Source organism: Anabrus simplex, chromosome 5, assembly GCF_040414725.1.
Source record: "Anabrus simplex isolate iqAnaSimp1 chromosome 5, ASM4041472v1, whole genome shotgun sequence".
In the NCBI taxonomy this organism is placed as follows: Eukaryota; Metazoa; Arthropoda; class Insecta; order Orthoptera; family Tettigoniidae; genus Anabrus; species Anabrus simplex.
In genome coordinates this window covers 240,407,411-240,432,279 of record NC_090269.1, presented here as the reverse complement: position 1 = coordinate 240,432,279, position 24,869 = coordinate 240,407,411, and the positions used below count along the sequence as shown (strand labels likewise).

General features: G+C 38.0%; 1 protein-coding gene across 9 annotated transcripts in view; it reads left to right on the top strand.

Moving 5' to 3' along the window:
- Positions 1-24,869, top strand: part of Larp4B (La-related protein 4B) — a 965,589-nt gene that overhangs the window by 650,285 nt on the left and 290,435 nt on the right. For all 9 annotated transcript variants that reach the window (XM_067147303.2, XM_067147309.2, XM_067147307.2 and 6 more), the window contains 2 exons: positions 4,055-4,167; positions 4,349-4,489. In XM_067147303.2, the coding sequence (XP_067003404.1) occupies positions 4,055-4,167; positions 4,349-4,489 (254 nt within the window). The remainder of the gene's footprint in view (positions 1-4,054; positions 4,168-4,348; positions 4,490-24,869) is intronic.

Below are 24,869 nucleotides of genomic sequence, written 5' to 3'. Positions count from 1 at the left end.
TCCCCTTACCCGAATATCACTTACTCCTAGCACATCCAGATGCATCCTCTTTGCTGACTCAGCAAGTTCTACCTTCTTTCTTCCATAAGCCCCATTAATATTGATAGCTCCCCATCGAATTCCATTTTGTTCGCCAAGTTGTTTCCAAGGAGTCCCTCGCCTGTCAAATGGGAGTGGGACTCAATTACTCCCATAGGTCCGAGGTTTGCTTAAAGTGTTCTGAGCTCGGTAAATTCATGAAGCAGGATGCTGCCCTACTTGCACATAGTCCAAGTGAGGATCTCTCCTCTAACGGGTTATGGACCACCGGTGAATTGTGTAGTCCTAGCCGCCTGAGCACAAGGAGGGCCACGACTCGGAATATGTCAGAGATTCCCACTCCCATTCCATAGCAACTGGTATCCCGACTCTCAGGACCACTTACTAGGCCACTCAGCTGTTGCCCATGGTTCACGAACTAGGACGTGACTACAGTAACCCACAAACATGAACCACTACAAAAAAATTACAGTTGGCTATTACGAAAAGCGGTTCAAACTAAATTATACGAACAGTTTATCTGCAACAAAAATAGCCAAAAACATAATGTAGGCTACTTTACAACTATATGCGTCTAATAACGCCACTGTACTATGCAATTAAACCCAGTCTTCCTTATTGTCCAGGCCCAACTTTCTCATGTTCATTAAAATTTCCATGTTTTAAATTTCATTATCTCGGTTTCATTTTATGCCAGGCGACCGTGACTTCGTGAGCACATCAGCTGTTTTCGAGGTCGAGGTGTGGAGATCAGCTGATTTGGAAGCAGGGGCCTGCAATAGAAGAAATAAAGAAGTGTAGGCCTATTGCTTCAGATCTGATTTTTGATATGTTCTATTCGTGGAAAAATATCTAATTCCCTTCATGGGAATTTAGTATTACCATTTGGCCTATTGCTTGCCGACAAATTTAACATACATAACACAGGATTAATGTATGATTTCCCTACTTACTTGTTCAATACAAATATTTCGGTCATTTTGCTTTATTTCTTTCTTTTGCTCAGCACACAGAATAGGATTACGAATGAAAACATTCACATGGCTCAATTGCGACTCGTCACACTCGACTGTTTTTGCGCTGTTGCCAAGCGCTCACATATGAACTGGGATCAAAATTGAACTTCGAATAGTTGATCATAGATCAGTGTTATACAACACGACACCGGTCTGATCTCAGATCATTTTCTGGACTTAGACTAAAACTGATCTCCAGTCAGTGATGTTTATACAATCGGCCCTTGGAGTACAACAAGAAGCTCATCTCATCAGACTGGGATATATACATGACTTGTGCAAAGTTTCCAAGTTCAATTTAGCAATGTTTTCCCAGCCGTTGTACAAAACAAATTACTCGTACCTATATATGGAGATCTTCCAGCGTACAAATATAAATGACACAATATACAAATGAAATACTCATAATAGTAATAATAATAATAATAATAATAATAATAATAATAAATCGAATACTGACAATCTCTCTCACTTCTAAATATAGTGCAAGGGTGTGATATATGTACTATCACAGTGTGTCGTGAACAGTTTCTTTATGTTACGAGGAACAGACCCGCTCTCACAGCTCGTGGAAACTTCTGAACTTCTGGCGCAACTTGGTGCAACAGCTGATCAGGATCTTCACATCTCGCAAAGATACGGGCAGGAAAATAAGTTTACCCATCAGCTGTACATCCCCTAATTTACTTTGTTCTCTTGTGAAGATACTTGGTCATGCCAAAGTGTGTGCTTTGTGTTTACAAATGAAAAATAGCGCAGCTTCTAGGAGAGGCAAACAAACTAATGTTCAGATGTAAGCAGTGCAATCCACCACTGTGCAGGACGGGGTGCTTTTTGGAATACCATCAGGAGCGAAATGTGGATATTCAGAATTAGGGCGAGTACACATTCATATGCATTAATCATTCAGGACCGAAATGCAAAATAAATTATTTATATTTTCATTCGTTTGACTTCTAGTTATATTCTTTTAAAGGGTGGTATTTATGCTGTCGTGCATATTGTGATTTGAAGGACCCTGTCAGAAAATATGGTAATTACGGACGGGCATCCCCTTTTAAATGGTGGGGAGGGGAGGGACGGCAAAGGGTTAAGCATGAAGTTAAATGGATCTATTTAAGATTCCCAAGCTCTGAACCATATTTCAAAGAAATGTACTGTTCCAATATACATGCCCACAGAGGATGGTGTGTGTACACCCAATAAACTGTATTTTTTGAGCGACGATAGTGTTGGCTTCCTGTTCTCGTGTGTTCTGTGATAACTAGCATTATCGAATACTATCACTCTGTTTTGACTTAAGTTTGGTAGCAGTTACCTTTCCACCCAGATTGAAAAATTGGTAAAGTTGATGTCGACACGGTAGTCACCTGTGGTTTACTTCGATTTGAATGATATAGATGTTGATTCCCATAGGGAACTTAGCATACTAGGGCGAAACACTGGCAACCAGGAATGAGTTAGCTAGAAAATGTATTATTTCTCCCAATGTGCACAATAATAATGCAAGGACCTTTCCCTGTAGCTAGTATTTTTCCAAGCGCTCTATCAGATTGCCAGAATGATGGGACAGAATGAGTAGAATGAAGGAGTCTCATCTAAATACACTATTTTCCAACCATTCTCTCTGTACTGTCAAATTTTTGAGGTACCTTCACCTCCATGCCACAATATCAGGATTTTCTATTAACTTCTGAGAATTATGGCACCTAGCTACCCGAACCCCATCTCTTTCAATAACCTTCGAAAATACTGTCAGCTACAGTAGAGTATATTTTCTGATTTTAACACGTTGTTCAATTTCTTCAATGTAGCTATAGGTTTTTTTCATCACGTAAAATTAACTCGCTTTCAGACGTATCACACCTTTTGTGAAGTCGTCTGTTTCGATCCTTTTCTTATGGACAGTTTTCTTGCCATCAGGTGTAGAGAACTGTGGGTGACTCTAGGCCATAGACGTCTTACCTTCCGCTATTATACGTTTCACCAGTGACTTCAGAACCCTCGTTGCTTCACGTCTTGAAGCAACAATAATATATTTTTATGAACGTTTTCTCATTGGCAAGCAACTAGGTTATAGATCATTTCTCAGGCTTGTCCACTTCATGGACATCCAGATTTGCTACCAGACTTTCAAATAGCAACCATAACTACACTCAAATGACAATATCACTAGAATAACATGCTACACAGCACTATATACATGAAATAATTTACCAATGCAGTACACTCTACTCGAGAAAGAATTATAGAACTACAACGAAGGAAAGAAAATTAGTATAAAACCGACAAAACAACAAGAGTGCATAACAGTTACAGAAGTAACAGCGAAGCTCTGTCGCTGCACCTTCGCAGTGTGCATATTATGGGATCTTGTGGTTATGGAGAACTTCTAAGCAACGTGAGTTGTAACTCAGTCAGAAAGATTATTGCAAATTAATTAAAGGTATTCGGTTTGAAGGTACGTGAGGAAGTTCATTGTCTTGCTACAGGAGGTTGTGTACGTTGACTGGAGATTATTGCAGTTGCCAGAAAGAAAGGATGTGCTGCTGTAATTGATCTGACAGTTAAGTTCGAAGAAAATGCCGAGCACCTACATAGATCTTGAAGACAACTATATATGACGCACAGTTCCCTAGCAGACAAAACATGTATTCTATAAATGTATGATATAAAAAGTGTTGAATAGGTGGATCTTTTCACTTAACAAGTGGATATTTAATCAGGAATATTGCAATAACTTAAAATTCAACAACGTATGTAAGAATGGCACGTCATAAAAATCTGAGCCTTAGTTATTAGGTTACATTCACTTCGTAAAATCTTACTCATTCACGGTACTTGTTAACCTAATGTCCATGACCTATTATTTCAAGGTTTTCTCTTCATTCAGATAAACAAGATAATATTTTGAAGAAGAATACGCTGCTTATTAAAAATTTAAAATCTCTTCCTGATGTAGAAATTTTCATTCTATCTGCATTGCTTGCTTGTTTCAGAATCGCCTAACGTACAAGTTGATGAAGAAGGCCAAAAGGTGAGGCCAAATCATAAAAGATGTATAGTGATTCTTCGTGAAATACCAGATAATACACCATTAGAAGAAGTAAAGGTGAATAGTCACGTTTTTAAATTTTATCTTCCGAAATCAATTTCTGTTTCATAATGTTGGGTAAACTTGATAGTGACTACATAGTATACTTCTTGGCAAAATAAAATGATTATAAGTATGGTTTTTTTGTTTCAGGTATTGTTTTCAGTGAACAGTTCATAAGTATGACTTTTGGTTTCAGGCATTGTTTTCAGGTGAAGGTTGTCCTAGGTTAATATCATGTGAATTTGCGCACAATAACTCTTGGTATGTGACGTTTGAATCTGATGAGGATGCGCAGAAGGCATACAGGTTTCTTCGGGAGGAAGTTCGCGAGTTCCAGGTGAGAATCATTTATATTGTATGGTAAATATAATTTTCAGCTAGTTCATAACCTTTGTATCCTTTGGTCTAGTGGTAATTTTCATACTGTTTTTAACCCACTGGCTTACCTAACCATCGAATCAACGGTGTGCGCGAGCCTGTGCCCGGCTTACCTAACCGTCGAATAGACGGGGTAATGCAGCGTTCTGGTTTATTGACAGTAAAGGGTAGGTAGTACATTAAAAACTCAACAGATGGCATTACAATAATTTTTTATATCTGAAGGAATTCTCTTCAGCTGTATTTGAATAATGTTTAGGGGATTAACCGCATACATTGAAGATAGCATTGAGCTGATGTTACAGGTATTCAGTGAGTCAAGATAAGAACACGCAAGGCTATTACCGAGCGAGAAGTCGTGGATATTTTACTGAATAGTGATTGTGAAGAAGATTATAATATATCTGAAAGTTCTTCCTGTGAATCTAGTGATGTGAATGTTATCTGTGCTAGTGAAGTTAGTGATAGTAACACGAGTGAAGAACCAGATGTAAATAATACGAAATACGAACATAAATGTTCAGATGCACTATAAGGAAAAAAAGACAAAGTTGAAGAATGGAAATGGGAATCAGCTTGTCGATTGCAAGGTATTCGTACCAAAATACCATTCACTGGAATTCCTGGGGTACATCCTGTTTTTCAAAATATCAAAATTACGCCTAAACATGGAAGATATAGATGTTGATTCCCATATGGAATCTGAAATATTTGTCCCCAATATTTGTGTTTATGAGTAAATTTATAATACCAATATTGATATTATAAATTTACTCATTCGGGACAAATATTTCAGATTCCATATGGGAATCAACATTTATATCATCTGATGGCCAAGCAGGCATCAATTTTTGGTAGTTACAGTCTCTCATAATGCATTGGCACTGCTGGTTGCTTCAAGTAGCCTACGCAGTGGCCTCCACGGTATGCACTAGCCATGCGTCTTGGTAGGTGTGCTAGGCACCAACTGTCGAGCCCAACCTAGCACACGGGGGCGAAACGCCGGCAACCAGGAATGAGTTAGCTGGAAAATTTATAATGTCCAATAACGGACCATTGTATTGGTATTATAAACATGGAAGTGCGAGATCTCCGAAGTAGCTCTTCACATGCCTGAATGCTTCAAGATAATCCACACTAACATGAATTACTAGGTGAGTTTATAGTGCATAGTTTACATTTTTCACTGTAATGTAGCACATTCCATTGAAATCATTATTTTTGAGTATTTCTATAAAAGTTTGACAACATTTGAGCCAGTAGTTGCAGTGTGATATTATCATTAAAGCACAGTCTTGCATGGACCTTATAAACACCAGCATTTAAATGATTAAAGGTCAGGAACTGATGTTTATAAGGTAAGCGGATGGGTTACAGGTCGTCATTCTTTTCTCCTTTCTTGTTTTTTTCTTCGTTTAGGCCTACGATGGACCGCGTGGTTCTTAACTCTGGTGGGCTTTTTTCTCCTTAGCCCAGTACGGTATTCCTTCATTCTAGCGCTATGGATGTTTTTCTTTCTTGAGTCCGTTATCACCCCTACTCCTGGACGCAGTGATTTAGCTGTTAGTGACTAGAGAGAGTCACACTATAAATTGAGGATCATTATGTCCACCTTTTCAATAAAAATACAATGTGACGTCGTTAACACATCACGAATTTATTACTATTACTAGAGAGAGTCAGATGTCTTAATTAACTTCCTGAACTTATCTTGGTTGTAAATGTCAATGTGATCAATGTTTAGGTATTGTAGGTCTTTCCGAACTAAATTCGTCCATTTGGGATTTGTTGCTTTCCCTCTAGATACAGTGTTGAAGATCCTTGAAGTGAGTCTCTGGCTGTCCATCCTGACTACGTGACCATAGAACATTAATTAGTCTTCTCTTCCTCATAGCTGTTTTAATGATCTCTATTTTACTGTACAGTTCCTATTGTGCCTGGTTCGGTACCCATCTCCTTCTTTAATGGGACCCATAATCCTGAGGATCTTTCGCCCTTTCAGTTCCAGTTTTCTGAATTGTCCTTTCCGGGTCATGTTTAGGCATTCTCAGGCGTACAGTACAGATGGTCTTACTACGGTGTTGTAGTGTCTTAAGTTTAAGATTCAAGGAGAGGGATTTAGACTTGTATATGTTCTTACAAAGATGATAAGCTCTTTCTAATTTAGTGCTTCTACTCTTCATTGCAAGGTCCTCATTAACATTTTGGGTTATCCATTCTCCAAGATAATTGAATGAGTTGGCCTTGTGTATTATTTTGTCCCCCAAAGAAATGAAGTTTGGTGCTTCTCTGATGTTGGTCAGAAATTCTGTTTTGTTGACAGATATCTTCAGCCCTATTTTAGCTGCTATGCGTTCGAGGGAGGATAACTGGTACGTAGCTTCTTCCATGCTTGATGCTAAGAGTGTATTGTCAGCTAGTGTGTTCCTCCATTCCTGAATGACCTTCTCCAGCAGACAGTTAAACAGGATGGGGGACAAACCCAGAGATGCCAACTTTCAAGAAAGGCAACTTGTAATGTAGCCGTTCGGGTATTGGGGGGGGGGGGGGGGGGTGACGGGCGTGGCGGCCGTAGAATGTTCTTTTTTCGAGATCTTACTAACGTACATATCATTGAAAAATTAATGAACAACATACAATTCAACCAGATATTCAAAGACTGGCATATAAAGAGTGTACGATTCTTACCCGCTAAAGTAACAGGTGATCTGCAGTAAATATCTGAGGTAGGGTGAAGGATCATTTCTTTTGTTGAGTACTGTAGTTGCTGTTTGGTAGACGTACACTGGTGACATGTTATTCCGTTTGATATCGTGTGCTTCCTCTGCACTAACAGAGCATTTAACAGTTCGGTGTTCAGGTTATGTAGCGCATACCTGTCTACGAAATGCCACTGTAATATTTGTCCCAAATGGAACATAATCATTCCTTTTACACAAATGAAGTGAAAAATCTGCGGTAAATTAAGCAATACCGTCGTTACTAGAGAAATATGTATACGCTCGTACAGGCTTTAGACAGGACTCGCTTGTGTTGTATTCCACTTCCCGTGCCGTCTTTTGTTTCTTTCTTGAGGTCCAGGGCTAGCACTGACGAATGGGAGTGCTATGTCTGTGAATTCTCATTATCTTTGTCCATGTGACTAGCGCGGGCAGTTCAAACAACAAAATAAATATATAACTTTTTTGTTGAAAGGAAAATAGCATGATCCCATGACCAATAAATATATCATTTATCAATGAGTTAGGGCACAAAACGAATGGGCAACATGAAGAAAATGACACCCAATTAATGTAAACAAAGACATCACACACAAAAGTGTTAGACAAACAAAACACATAGGGAAGCGCTGTGATGTAGCAGAAAAAAAAAAATAGTTGTAATGTAGTAAAGTATGTATCCATATTCTCTTCAAGTAAAACATTTCGTACTATTTCTTAATTTACCGCATATTTTGGAGTGTATTTGTGTAAAAGCAATTATTATGTTCCATTTGGGACAAATATTAGACATTTTGTAGATAGGTATGCGCTATGTAACCCGGTGTTCATATTAGCACAGAACTCAGTCTTGTTCTTCGTCACCATACGCTACTGAAAATTCGCAGCTACACACACTACAAAAACACGCGTGAATGAGATTTTGAGGAACGCAATAAACAGGGCCATTCTTTCGAGTATTGCTCCCTAAATTTTTGAACTACTTTTGGTTTATTACTAGCGTCGCTAATCACTGTAACGTCCTGCACAATAAATCGCTTCATTATTTCAAACCCTTTGCATTTTGTAACACACGATTAGCATATATCCTACAAGAACAATATATGTAAATTTGGCAACTAAAATCGCAATAAATACTTCAACAGTTACGCACGCAGTATCCACAATGAAACGGAGTTTCTCACCACTTCGCCGCCAAAACAAAGGCAAAACAACTCGCATATTTGAATGGAAGTCTGGTCATGTGACGAAGACAACAGCTCCGCAAAATATACCACTTCACAGGTGCCGATTTCTCCGGTAATGGGAGCACACACTGAGTTCGGCATGAGAAAACTCAAAATATTCTCAAATGACGGACAGGTAAAGGGTATAAATGATTACCGAGAAATCCGAAAATAATGTTCAGAGATTTAAAGCTGTAATGGCATTCCTTGTCTATACTTTTGAACACTTCATACACTAAGATTTGAAAACCAACAAATATCGTAATTTGAGGTGTGTGATTCGTGAAGGCGAAATTTTGATGGGTAACTCGTAATTACGATTGAATCATGATAGTTGGCATCTCTGCAAACCATCTTGTCAAACACCTGTTTTGATCTCGAAGCTTTTTGATAATACCCCACTGAATTTGATTTTGAACATGGTGTTCGTTAGGGTAGCCTTCACAAGATTCGAAGTCTTCTTATAGAGTCCAGTTTCAGTCAACGTCTCAAAGACTGTCTGTCTACCGAGTCATAGGCCTTCTGGAAGTCAACAAAAATTGCTACATAGGGTGAGGTGCTGAGGTTTTTGTAGGTAAAGATAGTTTTGAGGTTCAGAATCTGACTTCCTAAATCCAGCTTGGTACTCTCCTATGCAGGAATCTAATTGTGCCTCCACTTTTCTTAAGCAATGCTTTGAAGAAGATTTTGTAAGTCACTGACAGGAGATAGACCCCTCTATAGTTGTTAGAGTCCAGCTTGTCTCCTTTCTTGTGCAGCGGGTGGATGATATCTGAAGTCCAATCCCGTGGTAGTGTTTTTGTTTTATTTTAATGGACTACGGTAAGTCATTCAAGGTTAAATAATGGTGGTATTTTGAATGATACTTATTGCACTGTTAAGTTTGTTTTTCAGGTTGCGCTGTATTATTTTTATGTACAAGTTCTTGATATTTTGAATGTATTCCAGTATTCTTTATAGAGATGATTTAGTTAACCGTACTCAGTCCGAGTCAGTCTCCCTTCATGGCAAAAGTAGTTGGTTGCTCTCCCTCGTCTTATATCATATATCCTCCCTAAGGCTTCTGCAAGTCTGGGAACACCTGGAATGCATCTCTCGCCTGGCGATCAGATGGGCAAATTTTGTTACTGTTCTGAAATTTGGGGGCGTTGTGTGTTAACCTATGTATCGCACACTGAGAATGACAAGGCCACAACTCAAAAAGCTAAATTTTTCGTGAGGGCTTAGAAAGGTTTTCTTATATGCAAAATCAGATTATTCATAAAATGAAGTAACTGTTTAATAAAATTAATTTGGTTTATACACTTATTACTTTGATATACATATGCTTTGATTTATGCAATTGTATGTGAGATAATCTGATTTATATTAATAAAATTTGCACTTGTGACCTTATAATACCAGCACAAGAAGTTCGGAAAAGCATGGGCATTACTTCAAAATAAGAGAAAGTATAAATATCAACTTGCATAAATGTACACTGGGACACTTTATACATCATCATTTACTAAATAACTCAACCAAAACCAATTTTGTTGTATTCAGAGTAAACTTATTTTATAATTATAAATTTACACTGCCTCACATTCATAATCAGCTTAATTAACCCTTTTGGGGCGGGATATATTAAAGGATGGTACCACTAAGAAGACCAGCTGTTTAGCATGTGGTATGGTAAAAAGACAGGCGTTCGAGGCATATTTTTCACATCTCCTTTCAGAAACCTATAACTTAGTCTGTAATAAAGGGATCTTCATGATATCTTTTTTCAAAATCTTGAGAAAAATATTCTTTTTCTTATGACATATAAACGGAGGCAGTTTGAATAAAATTAATCTTTAAAAATAAAAAGTATTTTACATACACACTAAAAATGTTTTTAAAATGTCGAAATATCTGTAGCTTCTAAACTAAGCAAAGTTTATCTATGGCAAATGTATTATGTTCCATATTTCATTTTCTGTATTATCACAAATTTTTTGGATTGAAATTAACAAAATACAGTAAAAGTCTGCTATAGCGAGTATGGCATATTACAAGAACCCCATTATAACGATAGTTTTTGTCTGTCCCTTCAAAATTCCTATACTAAACTGTGTATTATCCTTCAGTAACAGCGAGAGCCCTATCACTAAACTCATCTGTTATTACGAGCGATTATGCACGCTCGATTTTTCCCGTTGCTGATATTAATACACCCAGTCATTATACTGTATCCGATCGATAATTTTCAATATAGTTTTCTCGCTATGCCCACCAGCAAACACTCTCGTCGATATCCGAAGGCGATGTCGGAGTCGATTAGTGATACCTGTCGACTGCTGTTCTCTAAAAAAAATTCGAAATGAAAGAGGATAACACATTTTCATAATAAGTGTGTAAATAACGTGACCGATAGCAGTTGTTACCTCGTTAAAAATAAAGGCTGAAGTAAACGATCTCTTAATTTTAATGTTATACCGTATACTGAAATTAAGTAAGAATGTGATACACCTCAAGATATGGCAGGGTACATCACCGATTTCAAAGGATGGTTTATATTTTCTCGCTTCTAGTTAAATTTCGGAAAGCTATTCCTATGTCAATTTTTTAGCGAGGTGGTTATCACTTCCCTACATGCGTTTCAAATAGGATTTCATTATACATATACGTTTAGTTTAGGTGACGCCGTTTAAAGAATAAAACTGAAATGTTTGCCACAGAAGCCTCTGGAGTGATACCCCATTTCTCCGAATCCAAGATGACTTATTTTTATCAGCATATCGTGTGAAAAATCACAGGTCCTTTTGCATTCGGGGCCTGTTATTAATGAACAAGCACCGCAGTAACCACGCTGTTTTCACCCCTGCTGTTCTGTAAAGAAAATTTGAAATGAAAGAGGATAACACGTTTTCGCAATAAGCTCGTTGACAATAAATGACCGCCTCCTTATCATACATCGCTAGCCGCGGCGACCGGTTGTACAGTGCCTGCGTGTAACGTCACTGGATCTCGGGAAATAGTGTACAGAGAATGATATTCTATTATCCTCTACAAAAACGTTTCTCAAATCTGCAGAATGGCATCAAAACATGCGAGCCTTCGAATTCTTAGAAAGGCCACGGCTACTCAGTAACACAGTTATAACGCGTCTGCTGTACCTAACGCTTAGTGGTTTTATGTACAGCATGTATATTTTCTTGATGGATAAGAGTTATTGTAAAGATATGTCGAACATGTATTGCTGGCAAATTTTCAACGCTTCTCGTCGATGTTATGATGCCAATTTTATGTCAATGGCTATTAAACACTCGGAAATGTATAATAATTGTGCAGCCGCAAAAAAATACCGCATAGGCCTAACTAAAGCCAATATTCGGCGTTACCATGAAGACAAAGATAGCTAAAAAATGTGTACTGCACAAAAAATGCATTCCGTGGCCCGCATCAAGGACGCTTTAAAGAAGTCGATGAAATGTTGAGGTATATGCACAAAAATGCAAGGGCGCGATTTTCAAAGTCTGCGATTAAGGCCTATACATCGCTAGCCGCTGAATTTGGCTGAATCCGGCAAGCAAGACGTGCATGTAGCGGTAGCCAGTTACATCTGACGCTGAGTGAAAGTAACAGTAAACAAGAATATTTTTCTGATGGATCGTCGTATTGTAGAGATGTGGAATGCAGAGATGCCAACTATTACGATTCAATCGTAATAATTACGAATTACCCATCACAATTACGCCTTTACGAATCACACACCTCAAATTACGATTTTTTGTTGATTTTCAAACCTAAGTGTATGAGGTGTTCAAAAGTACAGACAAGGAATGCCATTACAACTTTAATTCTCAGAATATTATTTTTAGACTTCTGGGTAATCATTTATACCCCTTTCCTGTCCCTCATTTGAGAATGTTTCGAGTTTTCTCCCGCCGAACTCAGTGTGTGCTTACATTACCGGAGAAATCGGCATCTGCGAAGCGGTATATCTTGCGGAGCTGTTGTCTTTGTTCGTCACACGACCAGACTTCCTTGAAATATGCGAGTTGTTTTGCCTTTGTTTTGGCGGCGAAGTGGTGAGAAACTCCGTATCATTGTGGATACTGCGTGCGTGACTGTTGAAATATCTTTTTTTATCTCCTCGTAAGATGTGTATTGTTTAATGTAACGCCTTGTGTAATATAAATGTCTACATGCTAGCCTATTTCCCACATTTTGGCTGAAGATGACGCCAAACAGCGTCGAAACTAGTTCCAAGTTTAAATATATGTTGTAATTAAACTATAACATTTATTGTATTGAAAAGGTGGACCCTTTTAAGTTTCCTATCTTCCATGGTTTACTTGAAGAGAATGATATGGATACATACTTTACTACCTTACAACTATTTTTTTTCTGCTACGTCGTAGCGCTTCCGTATGTGTTTTTTTTGTCCAACACTTTCGTGTGTGATGTCTTTGCTCACTGAATTTGTTTGTATTAATTAGGTGTCGTTTTCTTCATGTTGCTCATTCGTTTTGTGCCCTAACTCATTCATAAATGATATATTTATTGGTCCGGGGATCATGCTATTTTCCTTTCAACAAAAAAGTAATATATTTATTTTGCTGTTTGAACTGCCCGTGCTAGTCATATGGACAAAGATAATGAGAATTCACAGACATTGCACTCCCTGGACCTCAAGAAAGAAACAAATGACGGCACGAGAAGCGGAATACAACATAAGTGAGTCCTGTCTAAAGCCCGTAAGAACGTATACATATTTCTCTAGTAACGACGGTATTGCTTAATTTACAGCAGATTTTTCACTTCATTTTCACTTCATGACTATGTTCCATTTGGGACAAATATTACAGTAGATAGGTATGCGCTACCTAACCTGAACACCGAACTGTTAAGTGCTCTGTTAGTGCAGAGGAAGCACACGATATCAAACGGAATAGCATGTCACCAGTGTACGTTTACCAAACAGCAACTACAAGCTGCTAAGGGCAGCAACTGCAGTACTCAACAAAAGAAATGATCCTTCAATTTACCTCAGATATGTACTGCAGATCACCTGTTACTTTAGCGGGTAAGAATCATACACTCTTTATGTCAGTCTTTGAATATCTGGTTGAATTGTATGTCGTTCATTAATTTTTCAATGATATGTACGTTAGTAAGATCTCGAAGAAAGAAAATTCTACGGCCGCCTCGCCCGTCACCCCCCCTCCGGTGCCCGAACGGCTACATTACGAATTGCCTTTCTTGAAAGTTGGCATCTCTGGGAATGTATATTGCTGGCAAATTTTCAGAGAGTTCCCTTCGATATTATAATTATAATGCCAATTTTAAGTTCATGTTTATTAAACCCGCTGAAATAAAGCATAATTGTACAGCCACAAAAAAATTAGCCATTTCTAAAGCCATTTTTTGGTGTCTACAAATAGTCTAAAAATGCGTACTGTATAAGAAAGACAATCGTATGATTTTACAAAGCACTTTTTAGCCTGATTAAAATTTTTGGAAGGAAAAGCTGAGGGTTGTCTTGGATTCGGAGAAATTCGGTAATATTATATATTTTTTTCACAATGAAATTAAACACTCTTTCAATTAGTATTGGATTTCGAAAAACAGACAAGTAAGCTGTAGTTTTAATATTATCCGCGAAAATGCAAGTAAACTGATTGCCTTTTCATACTGATTTTAATGTGTATGGGGGGGATTTCCTGACTTTTTACAAAAATCATGTATAAAGTCAAAGAACTAGGGGCGAGGGAAATGCTTGATTCTATAAGTGGGGTTTATAATAACATATAAAGTGGTTAGATTGTTGTAAATCTCATGTGAAGAGATAAATCTGTAGTCTTCTTAAAGCACAAGTGAAGAAGAGTGCTCAGTGGTAAGCAGCTGTGTTAAATATTAGCTGGAAGGAGCGACTGTAGCTTCTTGTGTAGAGAACTGCCCCTACAGCATAATTTGAGTGGCAGAAATGTCTCATTACTAGCTTTAAATTGTATTTAAATTAAACTCCACTTGGAGTAATCAGCAACATTCTTCATTATTATTCTGACGTTTGAACTGTTTAGGATCCAAACTTTTCTCTAACGCCCTCAACCACCACAGGGCGCCGCTTTGCAAGATTCAACGTAGCAATTTGCGTTCTTATAGAACTACCAATATGCAACTCTTTGCCACATTTTTAGACAAGGACATTCAAGAAAGTGTATAAATTGCGTTTATTTGCTTGTAAGACTTTATTAAGACTTTATTTTTAAGAATATCTTAACTATTTCCTACATCATCTTCACATTAATTTGTAATTTATTTTTTAAAGAAATCAACCACAATTAAGAACAATCAGGATCCTGAATTTTTTTTCCCCCTTTCTTTCAGATTGAGATTTAGGCTGAAGATGTCCTTAAATAAAGGGCGAAACATGTCCCTATAATTTAAAATCACTTTTTGTTTATTGAATAGGTGCAATAAATAAACATTAATATTTCTTTGACTTTATTGTACAATTCAATATGGACCAAAATATGAGAATTACATGTAAAATCAGATATAACGACAATCTGGAATAGTACGTAAAATTTTTGCAGTTATGAATCCTCGCTATAGCGGACTTCTACTGTATTGTCAATGCCAACTTGATCTGAAGTCACAAAACCAGCACAGAAATAAACAGATTGTTTGCCTGCACTTTATAGATACAAATCCAGAACCTCTGAATAACACCAATACATACCTACAACATAACACACTGAAATTGACCCAATAATGTTTTAAAATGTTCCTGCTTGTGTTCCATACTTACAGAAACTTATTTACAAATGTTTTGCAATGCACATACCATGGCCTCCTCCTTGGCATTTGGTACACACAGTTCTGGATCTTTTCCTAACTCCTTCCGTGTTACTGCATGACTTATCATTTTTTTTCCTTTCTAACTGGGAGTTCAGCAAGCTCAATGTTCCTCAAAGTCATCATTTGAAGGCCAAACAGATGCTGATTTCCTCTTCTCCTGGAACCATTCCTCGCACATCGAGACAAAAACTGGTTCCTTGGCATGACTGAACCTATGTTTAGTACAGTTTTCTTTATATTAGATGTACGCATTCAATGCCATTCTGGAAAATATATTGAATGCCACTTTCTTCCAATATTTTATTGTGCGCCACTCGTCGAGATAAGTATACATCATTATAGCATACGTGTCAATCCCTCCCATTAACCTACTGTAGTCACACATCATTCTCGACAGTCTTGCCCATGCTTCCGTTTTATCTTAGTTTATCTCCGTGTTTGTAGACAGTAAAATTACTGGGGATTTCTGGGATTTCTTCTCCCTGTAAGCCAAACAGACAATGTTGCCTTTGCTCATATATAGTGTATATATCTTCTTTTCCCACATCTAGTTTTTGTGTCAATTCTGCTGGAATACCTTTCCTATATGCCTCGAAGAGTGCCAGTAAAAAATTGTACCTTCACTGTAAAGGTACTCCAGAAGAGGGACCTAAGCCTTTTTCTATAACTTCTTGTTCATCTTCCAGAGATTTTGCTCCTTTATAACTAAGGAAATTTACACAATAGTTTGAAACTGGATCACAGAGAATCCAAAGTTTGATACCCCACATGTGGTGGTGTTTATATGAACTGATATTTGCTGGTGAGGTGTTTAAAAGTATTGGAAAAGATTGTTCACATTATTTAATAAAGGTTGAAATTTTCCGCGTGTCATAATTCAGTTCATTGTTCTTGGCCAACCTACTATTGTCAAATAAATTGAAGAAGCTAAGTATTGATTCAAATCTACTTCGAGTGAACATTTGCCGAAACCAGGAAGAACTTTGCGAAGAACGACTTGTTTGTCGGTTTTCTATTCAAACCCTTATTCAACGGAACGATAACAAAGACCCTCGTCCGTCATTGTCACAGGAATCCAGGAGTGAAGTCTGCTTGATGGAGAAAGATCGTTTTTCGGCGATGCAATATAGTTCTTTGCATGCTTATTTGTCTCGGTAACCATGAGTCAAGAGGCCAGCTGTAAGAAACATATTAAAATAATCCACTGGTTTTTAATCAGGTGAAGGGCAGTGTTTAGGCCTTGGGGTTCCATGGAGGAAAAACTGTGAGGGAAGTGTGACATACTTTGTTCAGGTATCCTCGCCCAGGTAGCTGGTCATCACTTTCATCTAAATTTGAACTGTCTTTGAGTCACACAGTGCCAGTCTGTCTGCGTTTTTAGTCATGCAAGATGTAACTTTAGCACTACTATCACTATCTTGGCACTAACTGCAAGCAGCATTCTGGTGTTGTAATCCGGATGTCGAAGGCTGATTTGGATTGAAACATGAGTACAAATCACTGTCATCAGAGAAATCTGATTAATCATCTCACAAGTCATTGTCGGTTCTTGCCGAGTTCTGCCTCCGATTCGCTACTTGTCATACATTTACGTGAATCGCTTATTTAGAAAGGCGATGTTTGTATCACCCGAAACGGAAATCAACACTCAAAATAATTATCCACATGGAAAGGAGATACCTTATACATACCTGCCAACTTTCCCGATTTAGGCGGGAGACTCCCGATTTTCGACAGTTTTTCCCGCCTCCCGATTATTCTATTATTTCTCCCGATTTTAGCTTATTTTTTGGTGAACTTCAAACATTTGTTTTGAAATCCCGCCGTTTCAGCTTTTTTACGCCAGTGGCCAGAAGTCCTTCACTCATTGGCCGCTTTCAAACGAAACATCGACGTTTATGAATGCGAGAAATGTTCGCGAATGTTCGATGTTTATTGAAACCGTTATATCGCGACATGTACATCGATTGTCAATCTCTCGTTCTCGCGGTCTATGTTGGTGTTCGTTCACATCAGTCTAGTCGATTCCATTCTCTTTGGGCGATTCTAAAAACTCGTCGCTAGATATTGAGTGTTTCTTAGTAATTTAGTGACAGAATTTCAATGATAACTACTAAAACTACTAGCGACTTTTCTAGAGATATTACGAGCCATTTAGAGACGATTCAGACTAATTTTCATTTATCTCAATATAAATAAAACAAGAGTTTTGTCCATACATTGCTCAGAATTTAAAAAGAATGATATTTACGTACCGGTCGCGACCATCCATAGTAACAAGGGGATATGCACGTTTTAATTTTCCGTAATTTCTGTCTGTCTGTCTGTCTGTACGTACGTGCGTATGCACACTCATCACGAGAAAACGGCTGAAGAGAACTTAATGAAAATCGGTATATAACGTCGGGGAATAAGTCGCTACAATCTAGGCCATAAATAATTTTATTCACGCTGAGTGAAATTGTAGTTTAGGGGAAGGCCTAAAATTTAATTCTCAAATATTTATGTTATTATTGGCCCTATCGATAAATACTACACAACTAAAGTTATATATTACAAAATTTCGTATCATTTACGTCTTACACATTTTTACTGTACCGGCTATGATGATAGAGATATTCATGGATTCAGATTTTTTTGCTAAGTCCATATCAGCGCCGGGGTACTTGAAAATGGGTGAACAGAATTTTATGTAAAGTCGCAGAATAAAGAACTACAGTCTACGCTATAAATAATTTTATTCACTCTGTTCAAAATGGTAGTTTAGGGGAAGGTGTCAAAAATTTAATTTTTAATTACCTATTTTACTGGTCATGTTGAAAAGTACTACATAACAAAAGTTACAGAGAATACAATTTCCGATTATTTATGTGTTATTAAGTTTTACCGAACGACTACAATAATATTGGTGTTGATGGTGATTAAATTGTGAAGATAATTATAAGAAAAAAGGAAGGAACAATTGCGTAAATAACAAGAGGTTGTCATGAAAGAAAGGAGGACTCGCTTGACATTAGATGCTCTAAATCACAGATTTGGAAGAAAACTAAGTGTGAAGGCCTCCAATATAGAAAGCTCATAAAATTGATCAGCAATAACATTACATTGACCATTGTTTGTTGTGATGTGCTTTGTGTATTCTGCTGCCATTTATCTCCGATAGATAGGATTACTGCTGCGTATTGAGTATAACAGCCTGCCTGAATATTGGCAGGAAGTAGCTGGGGAGTGGGGAGTTATATTTCTCTCTTCTGGAGCATGCCATTCCGCTGGTTCATAAATTTTCTGATACTACTGGTACGTAACACACTGGATCAGCATAGTATTCCAGCTATTCAATCCCTACTCTGAGGCAGTGATTGGAATGAGCAGTGTGCACACTTAAACAGAATAATTACACAGGACTACTTGCAGCTGTCTGCAGCCTGGTCATTCTAGCTCTGAAACTGTTGAACTGTTAGATCGACACCGTAGTACATGATGTAGATGTTGATTCCCATAGGGAACCTAAAATATTTTTCCCAAATGAGTAAATTTATAATACCAATATAATGGTCCGTTATTGGACATTATAAATTTTCCAGCTAACTCATTCTTGGTTGCCTGCGTTTCGCCCTCGTGTGCTAAGTTAGGCTCGTCAGTTGGGACTTAGCACACCACCCAAGACGCAAGGCTAGTGCATACCGTGGAGGCCACTGCATAGGCTATTTGAAGCCACCAGCAGTGCCAATGCACTGAGAGCTGTCTCATTTCCAAAAATAGATGCCTGCCTGGCCATCAAATGATGTAGATGTTGATTCCCATAGGGAACCTAAAATATTTTTCCCTATGGGAATCAACATCTACATCATTTGATGGCCAGGCAGGCATCTATTTTTGGAAATGAGACATAGCTCTCATAGTGCATTGGCACTGCTGGTGGCTTCAAATAGCCTATGCAGTGGCCTCCACGGTATGCACTAGCCTTGCGTCTTGGGTGGTGTGCTAAGTCCCAACTGACGAGCCTAACTTAGCACACGAGGGCGAAACGCAGGCAACCAAGAATGAGTTAGCTGGAAAATTTATAATGTCCAATAACGGACCATTATATTGGTATTATAAATTTACTCATTCGGGAAAAATATTTTAGGTTCCCTATGGGAATCAACATCTACATCATTTGATGGCCAGGCAGGCATCTATTTTTGGAAATGAGACATAGCTCTCATAGTGCATTGGCACTGCTGGTGGCTTCAAATAGCCTATGCAGTGGCCTCCACAGTATGCACTAGCCTTGCGTCTTGGGTGGTGTGCTAAGTCCCAACTGACGAGCCTAACTTAGCACACGAGGGCGAAACGCAGGCAACCAAGAATGAGTTAGCTGGAAAATTTATAATGTCCAATAACGGACCATTATATTGGTATTACCGTAGTACATTTCGCTAAAAGTGAGAAAATGCGCTGTTTTCATTTTATCGAATATTTCATATCACAACCTTGCTTTTTATCGCAACATTCATACTGGCGTCATTGTAATGACCTATGTTGACTTTAGTTTAGAAAACTGACAGTCTTTCTGAGAATTCCGTAGTGAAGCACGGGTTCATGAGCTAGTTATTTGATCCAAATAGCACTGCGCTTTGCATAATCGCACGGGCACTTGGTGCAATATATTAATCTATGCATTTGCTAAGTAGCCTAATGGCATCTAAGTGCATGACTGATTCACACATGTGTTCATACTGTTTTCAGCAGGCTTATCAGGGACTGATCATCTCACTCACATACTTTCTGTGAGGGAATAGAGATGTGTAATTTTTAGCCTTGTAGCCTCGTATAGCTACAATTGGGCTTTGAGACAATAAGTATTATAAATATATTGTAGTAGGCCTACTGTATTGTGCAAGACATGTAGAATAAGCAGTTTTGGTCAATTGTATCTCCTGATTTCTCCTGATTTTTTTCTGATTTTCATATCAAAATCTCCTGATTTTTAGTTTTGTAAAGTTGGCAGGTATGCTTATATAAGCAAACAAACGATAAACTGAGAAGAGTGCACAAGGATACATGCTGCTACACATACATTTATGTTGAAAGAACAACAGAAAACTGCACAGCTGGGCGATGAGGTTAGTGCTGGGTGGTGCTCTACGTTAGATGTGCTGCACTCTAGATGTTGGTGTTTATTTAATGCTTTGACTCTCATATTTAAACTTTGATCTAACAGTCCCAAAATGTCTTCAAGACACTTAATGTAGTGTCATATTACAGTAACCATGAGTTAAAATATTTGGCCTGCAGATATCCTTTTATTCTATTGACGAAATATCGCCAGGTGGTCTTTTTAGTCAGTGTGACCATAGACGATATATCGTCAGTTGGTCTTCCTAGCAAAGATTGTCCCTGACAGTATATCGTCAGCTGGTCCTATAAGGGTTAAGATCCTCTTGTTTGTCCTTTTCATTTTGATCCTGAGGTTGTAGGCTATGAAAGAACTGGTGATGAACTCTAGGAATGACGTCTGTTGACCATGAGTCGAGAAGGTCTTAAAGCGTGTTCTTGGATATTTTCGGTTTGCCTGTTCCAGATAGGCAAACTGAGACGTCCTCATTGTTTTTCTGTTACATGTACTGTTTCAAAGACCTGGTCTTCATAGTCTGTTTTGTAGAAAAGAACATGGGTGAATCCTGTCTTGTCTCGATATCGGGGGAATTCCAGTTCACTTTCTGGCTGTCTTTGTTGACTGTGAATTCTTACCATTTTCTTCACCACTTGTTTAAAATCTTAAATGTCCTCTGTCGCAAGCTCTTTAAGAATGTAGGGCTTTTCCTTCTTTCATAGCTATCTGTATCAAGGGCACCCACTATGTTGGTGTATAAATTGGCCCCGATTTCAAACTCCCTGTTTTCTGCTTCTCGATTGTAGAATGCATATTATTTCCTTACTTGTGTGTGTGCCCAGCTATCAGATTTATGAATTTGTGGAGTACTCAGGATCTGTACAGCAAAGAGGTATACATAGATGCTATACATCTATTCTTATTTTGTCCACCAGCATTAGCTGAATAAAGTAAAACATTAGACTATAAATCTTATTGTTGAATCTGTATTGATGGTTGAACTTCTTACAAAGTTGTACAAAACCAATTTTAATCCTCCTAGTCAATATTATATATTATGTCCAATTAAGACTGAAGTTGACATAGACATGTTTCAACCCGGCATTGGGTCATCCTCCGTAAGAAATGTATGATGCATCTTGTAATCAAAAAGATAAGACCGGGCGAGTTGGCCGTTGAGGATCCAACCAGCCTTCGGGCTGAATACCCAACATACAACATACATACCAAATTTCTAATGGTTTTTGTTTATGACTGAAGATGTCTTGAAAGTGGTACAAAAACATGTACCATTAATATAGTGTAATGTAGCCTTATTAAAGATGGTTTATGGTATTGGAAAAGTGGAATATCTGATGTAAAGATTTCACAAGTTAATTCACTGATCCCCTTTCTATAGCAATCAGAGATACCAAGTAAGGTCAAAGGATTTTTCCCACCCACCTATAATTATTTTTATAACTAGTTCTTATGCGAATAGAAAACGTGTGTCGGCTTAAATTCTAGCTAAACGTTACAAGAACGTTTCATTCCATTTTAGAAAATCTTGAGGTTTAAAAATACTTATGTTGATTACAAATATTGGCACATATAAAAACAATAAGAATACTAAAGGTGATAATATTAAAATGCTCTTCAGTAGAGAATTGTTGCAAGTTGCTTTACGTAGCACTGACACAGTTAGGTCTTATGGTGACGATGGGACAGGAAAGGACCAGAAGTGGGAAGAAAGCGGCCGTGGCCTTATTTAAGGCACAGCCCCTGCATTTCCCTGTTGTGAAAATGGGAAACCACAGTAAACCATCTTCAGGGCTGCCGACAGTGGGGCTCGAATCCACTATCTGCCGAATACTGGATAATGGCCGCACTTAAGCGACTGCAGCTATCAAGCTTGGTCAGTAAAGAATTAAAGCATTGAACAAGTCGCTCATTGCTCGAATTGATAATATAGTTCATTGTGGCATTAGTCTTCAAAGGGAAGAGGTTCTTCAATCTTCTAAACATAAAAATGCTGATATTACACCCTGTACTTTCTATTAACTTGTAATATGTACAGTACTAAGTTTTGAATTTTGAATAGTTTAAAACAAACGTAAAATATTACTGGTAAAATTATTATAATTTTTATCTCTTATTTCCTTCCATGTTGCAAAGTATACACATGTTTACATCTTATAGAAAAAACTAGCAATTAATCTGGAGAATGAAGAAACACCTGTCTACATTGGGCACTTCACAGTTTTTAAATCTTACACCACGAAGAAGTTCACTATAGCTGAGGTTTTGAAGGAACTGGAGAAACAGGAAGAAGGTGATTACGTTCCCGATGATATTTATATAAAACCACCAGATAGATTGCGAAGAAAGTGCGGGAAATTCAGGAGATGAAATTTAATGATCCAGACGAAGTCAAAACCAGCTGAACAGAGGAGCAGAGGTTATCCTTTAGACCAGGCCTTTCCAACTCAAGCACTTAGTGCTGGGGCGCACCAGCGCTGCACTCAGCAGCACCGTTCCCCTCCTTCCCCACCTTCTCCACGCAGTGCATTGTATTTTACATCAAGGACAATTATGTGCAAAAAACTTTCGCGACTTTAACTCTGTTATGGATACTGTGTCAAAATGTGTAAATTTCTGCAGAAAGTAAGGTTTGAACCATCCAAGTTCAAAGAATTTTTAAAAGATCTCTAGGCAGAATGTAGCGATATTCCCTTTCATTGTATTGTGCGCTAGTTAAGTTGCGCGAAAGTGCTAGCAACCTCCTTTGCAATAATTGAAGAAATTGCTCTACTCATGGAGATGAAAGATTCTTCAAAACCGACTTTGCGGAATAAACAATGGGTAGCTGACCTCGCTTTCTTGGCGGACATAACGTCTTATTTGAATGATTTAAATATTTCATTGCAAGGGAAAAACATTGATTAGCACCAAGTGTGATAGAATTAAGGCTTTCAAAATGCAGAGTTTGTTATTGACAAGTCAGCTTGAAGCCAGAAATTTTGACTTTTTACTTCATTAAAGTCATTACATTTGTCTACTCACGAAAACCTCAGAGACCATCAGACGTTGTTACAGACTTTGCACCATGAATTCAATTTCCATTTCAAAGAAATGACATATATTTATGACGCCATTTTCAGCGCGTCCTTAAAAATCGGTATCATATTTCCAAACAGAGCTGATAAAACTAAAATGCAACGCAATCCTAAAGGACAGGTACTACCACTACAACGGTGATTTAATTTCCTTTTACAAAGGTGTTCATCCACAAGAATTTCCCAGACTTCATGCACTTGCCTTAAAATTTACGTCATTGTTCGGTACAACTTTTGCATCTGAACAGATGTTTTCAATTCTGAATTTAAATAAATGTAGAACTAGGACTTCTCCGTCTGATGTTGTCTTAGAGGCTGTGCTTAGAATTTCTACTGACAGATCGATTATTCCCATTATTGGTAAATTAGTTGCCACAAAACGATGTCAGCAATCAACTTAAACGCTAAAAATACATTATGGCAAACGCAATGTATACACAGAATAAATTGTGTGTTTGTGTTCACAGAATTGTCATAAATAATATTGTTTTTGTAAGCTGCACACTGACTTGACAACCTGTGGTTGTGCCTCTGGCACTCCCCCTCCTTCCCTGACCACCTAGCCGGAGCTACAGAACAGCGCCGGGGCTGCTGCTGGGGCCATGGGAGCACCTCAGTTGGAATCGCTTGCTTTAGACAATCCTTCCTTTTTATATGGCCTGTACTTGCACGGAAAGTGCCAGGCGCCCTTATCGAAGTTTCCTATGATGATGGGAGAAAGTCTCTTGCTTCTTTGTTCATTGCATTACAGTACACAGACCCCAACCCTTGTATGAGTTCCCGACTGGCACTTCTCTCCTTTAAAATCATAAGTCCGTTTGGGCTCGGTATTAAAAGTAACAATGCACTTGAATCGATGTTGACAATATTGTTCGGTGCGTACAAATTGATTATGAGCCACGTTTTTCGCCAACTGTCGGCATTACCATTGTTCGCGGATTCTGCTTCTCTGCACACTGCGTGCTACCTGATCTGGCATTCGTTAAAACACTTAATACAAAAGAATTAAGATTTAACTTGAACCTAGCAAATATGGAGCACACTGTAGACACACTGAAGTTGAGTGAAAGTTAGGAAAGTTACCCTGTACATTGCAGATGATGCGCTCTATCATGACGTGGATAAATGTTGAATTCGAGTTACTTTGTAAAATAATTTTTTTATAATTTTTAATGTAGAGGCAGTTTTGAATTTTTTTTTTGTTAAATTCAAGTTCAGTGGTTGCTGAACACCTTGAATATTTGTTTGTGTCTGGGAGTGTTCAGAAAAAAATCATGGACTTTTTCAAAAAATAAAGTCTTAGGATATAGCGTAATGGTTCAAGGTAAAATTTGAGATGCTGGAAACTTCTTGCATGTGCCTGTACTTT